Source organism: Ictidomys tridecemlineatus, chromosome 1, assembly GCF_052094955.1.
Source record: "Ictidomys tridecemlineatus isolate mIctTri1 chromosome 1, mIctTri1.hap1, whole genome shotgun sequence".
NCBI classification, from domain to species: Eukaryota; Metazoa; Chordata; class Mammalia; order Rodentia; family Sciuridae; genus Ictidomys; species Ictidomys tridecemlineatus.
This window is the reverse complement of record NC_135477.1, coordinates 218,714,378-218,722,644: the sequence shown is the minus strand read 5'-3', so window position 1 is coordinate 218,722,644 and position 8,267 is coordinate 218,714,378. Positions and strand designations below refer to the sequence as shown.

General features: G+C 41.2%; 1 protein-coding gene across 1 annotated transcript; it reads right to left on the bottom strand.

Moving 5' to 3' along the window:
- Window positions 1-403: 403 nt before the first annotated feature.
- On the bottom strand, window positions 404-6,412 carry Plk2 (polo like kinase 2). The gene is made up of 14 exons (XM_005319604.3): window positions 6,000-6,412; window positions 5,309-5,416; window positions 5,050-5,166; window positions 4,729-4,858; window positions 4,428-4,515; window positions 3,861-3,956; window positions 3,558-3,756; window positions 3,317-3,464; window positions 2,867-2,964; window positions 2,428-2,557; window positions 1,943-2,183; window positions 1,692-1,821; window positions 1,336-1,446; window positions 404-1,198 (listed from the first exon to the last, which is right to left on the bottom strand). The coding sequence occupies exons 1-14, from the start codon at window positions 6,261-6,263 to the stop codon at window positions 1,007-1,009; spliced, it is 2,052 nt and encodes a 683-aa protein (XP_005319661.1). The 5' UTR covers window positions 6,264-6,412; the 3' UTR covers window positions 404-1,006.
- Window positions 6,413-8,267: the final 1,855 nt, after the last annotated feature.

Genomic DNA, 8,267 nt, shown 5'->3' with positions numbered 1-8,267 from the left:
TGAGTAATACATTAAGATGGTGTGCATATTATAAAGCATAGAATTTTGCTCATGATAAGATAAACTTCCTGTGCCTCTTGACACCTAATAATAGAGGTCTGTTTATACAGGATTAATTTGCCTTTCGGTTCTAAGTTAAAAGAGTTTTAAGGAAATACTTAAGGGAGAAATTGGTTTGGGATTTAGTAGAAGCCAGTAGTTTAGTTGAAATAAATAGTATTTTTGTTATAACCTTCTCAAGAAAGTTTATAATTCAGAAATTGAAGACTGACTTCCTAGAAGCTATGTTTATAAATACACTTTCTAGTGTGCCTCTATACCTAATGTCACGCCAAACAGTCCCAAGAATCGACTACAGAATGAGATGTTCTGTGATGCATTTTATTAAAGACAGAGACCACTATTTCTGTTTTTTCATACTCTTTATTGCCAACAGTTTAAAATGGTCAACATAAAAAAAACATTTCATAATAAATACTGCTCTTTGGGCTGTAATAAATAAAAAGTTTATTAACAAGGAATGCACTTTTCCAGCCACAAGTGTATTCAAAAATAAACAAACAAAAAAAAATTATATATGGCCATAGTTCACAGTTAAGCAGCCAAAAGCTGCTCTGATTACAGCCTTTAAACAACATGGGAGCTTCCTCCCTTCTCCCTCCCCTTCAGGAAGTATATTCACAGTTCCAAGTCCTCTGGCTGAAATGCTCTCAACAGAGAGAAGTTAAGAGTCAATGCATCTTTCTGCAAAATTGACTGAAAAACCTTTTACAACAGGTATCTCAAGGAAACTGCATTCTGATTCTCTCTTGGATTGTCCAAAGTCAAGAAGTGTTTGCCTCAGCCTGGTCTGGTTCCACACAGTCCAGTAGGCCACAGAGGAATTGTTTTCGTACCACCACCTGTCCATCTTTTTCAACATACTCTACATCATTCTACTGGCTTCCCCATCGATCTCACAGTGGAAAAGAGGAGTCCCATAGGGTCCATTGGAAAAGTCTTTCTTTCAGTTACATCTCTGTAAGAGCATGTTCAGGGCATATTCCATTCGATTTTTTAATTCTAATGAACAGCCAGACATCAGCAGAGTTGTCAGTCTGAAAGTTGTAGATATCCTATCTTCATTGATATAAGTGAGAAGGTATTCTTCATTTTGGCTACAGATGATTATTTTTGTATGGTCATGATAGAAATTCACCTTAAAAAATAAACACAGATGTTAGATATCTCTAAATATTCAAGAATTTAAAAAGTTTAGTCAAAAATTAAACTGGTTAGGTAAATACCAACTTTTTAAAGGACCTGAACATGTACTTCTATAAAGGGTTCATTTACCTGAAAGGTGCCATCATTAAAAAGCATCATTAAGGCTTTATCAGATTTTAGCCACTGAAGGAGGTAGAGCCGAGGTCTTCGAATATCAGTAATGCTAGGGATATCCCCACCCTAGAAAAGATTAGAAGAGGGTGTTAATACATATGAAAATTTTGCAGTGTACATTCTATTCTTCTAAGATGACTCTCAAATTTAAGTAAACATCCAAATGGCCTGAAGATTCCTGGTTCCACTTCCCAGAGATTCTGATTCAGTAGGATAGTGAGAATCTCTATTTCTATCAAGCAGTAAATAATGCAGATGCTACCGGTTTGTGGACTACTTCAAATATCACTGCTTCAAAGCACAGTACTTACATCCATGAGGTTCTCCTCCATGTAATGAGAAAAGTATTTCAGCACCGTCACTTGACTAATGAATTGTTCAGGGGCATCTGTTGCTGGAAAAACAGAGCACTGGCCAAGCTCTGCATAATAGTGAACTGTTCTAAAAATCAGGAAAAAAAGAAAAGGAAAAAAAAAACAGAAGCAGTTAGTCACTGTTTTCAGATTTCTTTAGTGTTAAGACTAGACAAAAAAATCAGTCTTCATTAATTGGATCCACTTACTTTTTGTCTGGAAGGAGGCTCATGTGAGCACCATTGTTGAAAAGGACACCTACAGTGTGGTCTGAGAGCTGGTATCCAAAGCCATATTTGTTAGAGTAATCGACCCATTTGGTGACCCACTGAAATGACGTGCTTAATTGCTCTTTGGGAATGCAGTCAGCTTCTGGCATGTTTTCCAGACATCCTCGAAGGACTCTTGCCACCGTGTCTGCAACACTTCCCATTGTGCTGTCTTCAAGGCCTGAAAAGTTAGAGAGATAAGTCACAAAACCTTTAACAATAACACCTTGGGCTCTAGTAGTTTCTAAGTTTCCTTTCACTAACTAATTTTAAATACACAGGACTTAGGGTTATTCCCTATCTTTTTCCAATTCCTCTAATCTGCTTCTTCTATGTTAAATTCAGCTACAAAATACATTGACTTCAGTTACTTAGAAGTTAGCACTGTAGTTTTATTATTTAAAATATAATAAACAACCACTTACATTCACTGCTACTGCTGCAGCTGCCAAGCGTCCCTCTCACTATCATCCGAATAGCATCTCCAATCTGCTGCTTGTTTTCTACTGCGGGGGTTCCAGATTTGGCAACTGTAGTGGTAGGTGGCTGGAGCTCCTTAAAAAAGAGAAGAGTCATTCAATAAGTCAAGTATCTAAGTCAATTAAAGACTGAAATTCCAGGTTAGGATGACATTGTGGCAATTGCTGGAAAAGCTCATCAAAAAGCAACGGACACAAGCCAGATAAAAGATACGGCAGTAACTCAACTGCATGCATTGTTAAACTAAAAGATGTTATCTTTTCTTTCAAAAGTTACAAAAAAATCTTAAGTAAATATGACATGTTTGAGCCACAATAAGTGCCAGTTGAAAAGAGTGGAAATGACTTAGAGTGTTTATATATATTTCATTCTTTCCCAACATACCTCATCTGTCCTATGTTTGCTGGGTTGCTGAGTTATTGAAGTCTTTTTCAAATCATGCCTAAGCTTGTAAATTTCTTCATCTTCTTTAGACACTCTATCTGTAAATCAAGGGAAAAATTAAGAGGGTCAGTCTATTTTAACAAGGTAGGAACCAAGCTAGACCTATTTCCTGCCTGTGTATTGTTAACTAGCTTATGAGCATCCAAGGCAAAAACAACATTTTATCATTGCCATCAAATGCAATCATGCAGGAAGCACATTTTAGTGTTTACAAAACAAAAAGTTATTTAATCACGACTCAAGGTGTGGATTTATTATGCCATAAATGTTAAAGGTCAATAGTATACAAACATACTGACTGAATTATACTCCCATAAAAGTCTCTTTAAATATTTATCAAATTTAGATGTAATATTGAATACAGAAAGGAGGAGAAGTCTTATAACTTACTGTGAGTGTCAATATATCTTGCTTTGTCCTTTTTGCCACCAAAAAGAGCAGCAGCAGCTTTCTTAAAGAAATTCTTAGCTGGGCTTGATAAATGGAAATCTGGAACAGTATGACAACAGCTGGAAGAAAGTCTGTCTGGAGTGAAGCCCTGTGGAGTATTAGAAAAGACCTCAGTAACCTTTCAGGTAAGTGGCATCAATAACATGTAACAGAAAATACATAAGACAGTGAGTGTACCAACCTGCAAAAAAAAGTCATGTCGAATGATGTCATCTAAACTGGGACGATCCTCTGGGTTTTTGGACAACATGCTAGCTATTAGGTGCTTAGCAGGAGCCAGCAATGAAGATGGCATTGTATACCTGGCTTCTCTTATACACCTGTAAGTTTCTTTCAGGTTTGTAGTTTCAAATGGGGGCCTTCCTAGCAGCATTGTGTACCTGTGTGAAAAGAAACATCTTTAGGAATGGTCCTAAAGGAACTCTTTAAAACATTAAAATCTAAACCACAGTTGCTTTTTAATCATTCTGGTGCATTTACTTACATTACACAGCCCAGGGCCCAAATGTCTGATTCACAGCCATGTCCTTGTTTGTTAAGGACTTCAGGAGAAAGATAATTTGGGGTACCACATATTGTTCTGGAAAAACAAAATATGGGAATATTGTTAAGAAATATTCCATTGTTAAACGTATTTCTCTGAATTAACTCAATGGGGAATAAAACCTTAAAAGGACTATATTAAATTTCCATTTGATATTTAAACAACTGACATTTAATCAAGTGATATTGGTAATTTTTTTAATACCAGTATAATTTTTGCAGTCCACATGACCAAGTATTTTTAGTGAAATGAGAACAGGGACAGTGTGACATTTCTGTAAATTTCAGGAAAATATAAGACTTTTCTGTTTTCTTTAATTATCAGCTTATAGGCATATGATACCCTGTCTAATCCATAGTGAGCCCTTAATAATTCTTTCAATAAATTAACATTATTGTGGTTTACAAATTTTAATAGCCTTTTCTGAAATATTAATTGGAAAATCATAAAAGCATATTTGGTCCCCATGAAATGCTAATAGGATAAGTCTGATTGATTGATTCCTACCTCCTTCTGTGTTCCAAAGGTTCCAACCTAGCTGCCAAACCAAAGTCTCCAACTTTTAGTTCCATGGCTTCGTTAATAAAAAAGTTCCCTAGATGATAAACAAAGAAAACGTTAATCCCCTTGAAAAGATGTTTTAATCAAGCACACACACATCTGCTTTGGAGGTAGGCAGCCAGTTGTTCAATTAAGTCATCCATTCAAGGGTGGCTTACATAGGCTAGATCCCAATTAAGAACACTTGTAGGTAAAATGAAGAATAGCACCTCTAACTTCTAGGTCTATATTGAAGTCAAAAGCTTACCAAGTTTGAGATCTCTGTGCAAGATTTCTTGTTCATGAAGGTACTTCAGTCCAGACACAATCTGTCTGAGGTAGTATCGAACTTCTGGCTCTGTCAACACCTTTCTTGCTTTTAAGATATGAGCCATCGACTAGGAAGAGAAGGAAAAAAAAGAGGATCTGTCAAAGAAAGTTACCAAAATCAGTCATTTTCCTTTGCAGGATGAATGATTAAAATGGTATAATAATTAAATTCCACAGTTAAAATCCCAGGTAAAAATGCAACTTGAATATCACATCAGTTTTCAAGAAATAAAGGTACTGAAAAGGAGTTAGCTCTTACCCTTCTACTACAGTATTCCAAGAGAATGTAAATGTTTTCTTTGTCTTCAAAGTAGTGGTAAAACTGCACTACATGCTTATGATGAAGAATTCTGTGAAGCTCTATTTCTTTGTCAATCTAAAAGAAAAAGCAAGATAAGGCTTATTAGCCTCCCATCATCTCTGAAAAGCATTGCTTACACATGCAGAAGACATTTTCCTAACAGGGTAGGGCCATCCCGGCACACAAAGAAAATACTTTGCTCAACAGTCATACACACCTTTTCCCTTTGATGAGGTTTAGCTACTCTGCTGTGAGGAATAATTTTTGCAGCGTAGACTTTGTTGTTTGTCAAATCTGTCATTTCATAACATTTTGCAAAGCCACCCTGAAAGGAAACAAAGCCGAGATGGAATTGAGCATGGAAGAAAAATGGAGGGCCGACGTTTAAAATAAATAAATAAATAAATGGATAAATTTAAAAATAAAAACAGGGGAAATGTGGGGAATAGAGGGTGGACAGAAATGCAGTCCACTTTATTAAAGGTCCTTCACGAAGGGAAATGCAGTCCTGAAAACAGTCCAAACAGTTTCTCTTCTTCCTTTACAAAGGAGAGCTTTATGGAGGGGGGTTGGGATAGGGAAAGATAAAAAAAATAATGTCTTAAGTGACATGTCAGAAAATTTCTCTGGGGAGCAGGTGCAGGGACTAGGTCCGGCAGAGAAAGACCTTGCTCCTAGACTTGAGATGAATGTTTTGGGGCCGCGGGAGGCACACACATCCTCGGCTGCTGATGAGTAGCCGATCCTAAGCGCACAAAAGCTAGAGGAGGGCAGGTGAGAGGACCCTGTGGCTCTGGGACCAGATCCCTGAGGAGCGACGGGAGCGGGGACGCGCGGTCCTTCCCGCCTCGGGTTTGCCCAGGCAGCTCTCCCTCCCGCCCGGCAGTCTGGCGCCCGCCGCTCATCACCTTTCCCAGCACTTTGCCCCGGCAGTAGCGCTTCCCCGTCGTGGGGTCGACGATAATCCGCGAGATCTCGGGTCCCGAGTGCGAGTGGTGGTGGTGGTGGTGGTGCGAGGCCGCCGGGGGCACCTGGGCCTGGGGCTGCGGCTCCTCGGGGGGCTGCTGCGGCCGCTTCTTCTTCGAGTCCCCGCCGCAAGCCTTGCCCAGTGCCTGCTCACACATCTTGGAGCTGGCGGCCGGCTGGTAGGTGATAGTCCGCAAGAGCTCCATCGTCGCCTCTCTGCCCGACACCGCCTGCCGCCGCCTCCGAGGCGAGAACACTCCTTCGAGTTGGCCCTGACCTTCCTCGAGCCCCAGTCCCTACAGCCAACTCGCGCCCGAAACCCTCATCCACTTGTGCGAGTGAGAACGCCGGGCGAAGCCTTATATATGAGCCGGGAGAAAGGGGGCGGCACCCAAATCTGGATACGACGTCACGGACGACGCCCCGCCCATCGCCTGCCCCGGCGCTCCGGCCCGGGAGGAAGGTTCACGCTGGTCGCTCGGGTTCGCCTTCGGGACCGCGCTGACGAGACGCGCGATCAGGGGGCGCTAGCACCGACCCGGAGGCCGGACAGAAGCGTCCGGCGGTTCGCGAACCGCCACTCGGTTCTTCGAATGCTCCGAGCTTTGGTGTTAAAAACAGAAACCCGAGGGGCGACGCCCGGCCCCTCCCCCAGCCCGGCCGCCGGGTGGCGGGGCGGTCGAGTTGACCGGAGCCCGTTGGCGGCTGATGTAAATGCCTCCCCCGTCCCGTCTTTCCTGACCTGCCCGCAACCTGACACCTGTGTCATTATGTGAGTGCCGGCGTCCATTGCACAGTCACGCGAGGCCGCACCTGGCCATCGGAAGACTTGGAGCTGCTGCCAGAAATTGTTGGGGTCTTGCTGGGGGCAGTGTGCAGGGTCATGCCAATGAAAGGCCAGAGGGCAAAGAGCTGGACTTTCCGAGCTCAGTACGGTTTGTGAATGAGAGGGAACTCCACCTCTCAGACTAGGATCACGGAGGTCACCTGAGGTCCGTCTAACCTCTTCCCATCACCTTTGAGCGCGATCCTCTGTCGGAGGTCAGCCCTTAACCTTGGAGAGGATTGCTGGCTCCCTGAGAAACCTGGTTCTCGGGTTGTCTAAAGACCCGAAAGCAAGGGCGCCATCCGGTGGAATTTCTCCGAAATGCGGTTAGCGGTCTGAATAGGCAGCAGTAAAGGACAATGAGGGCTTTGTCAGTGATGGTAAAAGTGTGCCCCGTGCTAATTAGGATTTTGCAATCAAAGTCATCTATGACTTATTCCGAGTGGGCTATTAAAAGTGCGTGGTTCAAATGGCTCAGTAAGTCATGTATCAGCCCTGATGACAAGAGAGTTGAATTTTCAAGTCTTTCAAGTCTTCCGGAGGGGGGATTTGTAAGGTGAAAGGAACAGTCGAGATGAAAGAGCTAAAATATGGCTTAATTTTTAGCTTCCAAAATTTTCTGTTTAGTTTTACTAACCTGGAAGTACACCTTTTATTGTTTTCGCTCTGATAGAAGCAGTGTAAATATTTATTGAAGATTCTTCAATATTTTGGAATGCCTTATGTAATCCTAAAACAATTCTGAAGGAAAAGTCTTGCTATTGTTGAAAAAGAAAAAATAATTTTTCCCTCTGCCCACCTAAGTTCTGTCTGTGGCCCCAGAAACAGAACAGATTACAAGAAAAAAAATAAGTTTATCGACATATATATCCCATACATGTGAAAAATACATAGAGAATAAGTACCTCAGATACGGCTTAGAATTTGGGTTTAAATGCCACGATAGCTACAACAAGCAGCAAGCTAAGGGAACCAGTAAAATTATGGTAAATAGGAGTGAGGTTTGTTATTTCTTTGTTAAGTCTCTGATTTAGAGTCATTTCTTTTTGGTATAAAGGAGATGCTCTTAAGAGTAGAGATTTCTTTTAATAAATGTGAATTTATCTTAAAAATGATAAGATGCCATTTTCAGGGCTTCTTCTGTGCCTGCCATTTTTTAAAATGATTATATCAAAATAATCCTGATTCCAGAAGTGTATCTTAGGTGACATATTCTGGTCTCCTGTGGTCATATCTTGAAGTGGCATATTCTGGTCTCCCACATTATTCCCATTTTACAAATGGGAAAACTGGAGCCTAGAGAATTTAGGTAACTGTTCTCTATATTTTTCATAGATCAGCCAATCTATGTTAGTTCAAGTGCATGGGAATCTTCTTATCTAGT

What these genes read in the sequence shown, in the direction of transcription:
- Plk2 (XM_005319604.3), bottom strand. Translation starts at nt 6,263, where the DNA reads ATGGAGCTCTTGCGGACTATCACCTACCAGCCGGCCGCCAGCTCCAAG. An exon ending in GGGGCAAAGTGCTGGGAAAG is followed by an intron (nt 5,417 to 5,999) that starts GTGATGAGCGGC and finishes GTTTCCTTTCAG; the next exon opens with GGTGGCTTTGCAAAATGTTA. An exon ending in TGGAGGAGAACCTCATGGAT is followed by an intron (nt 1,447 to 1,691) that starts GTAAGTACTGTG and finishes AATCTTTTCTAG; the next exon opens with GGTGGGGATATCCCTAGCAT.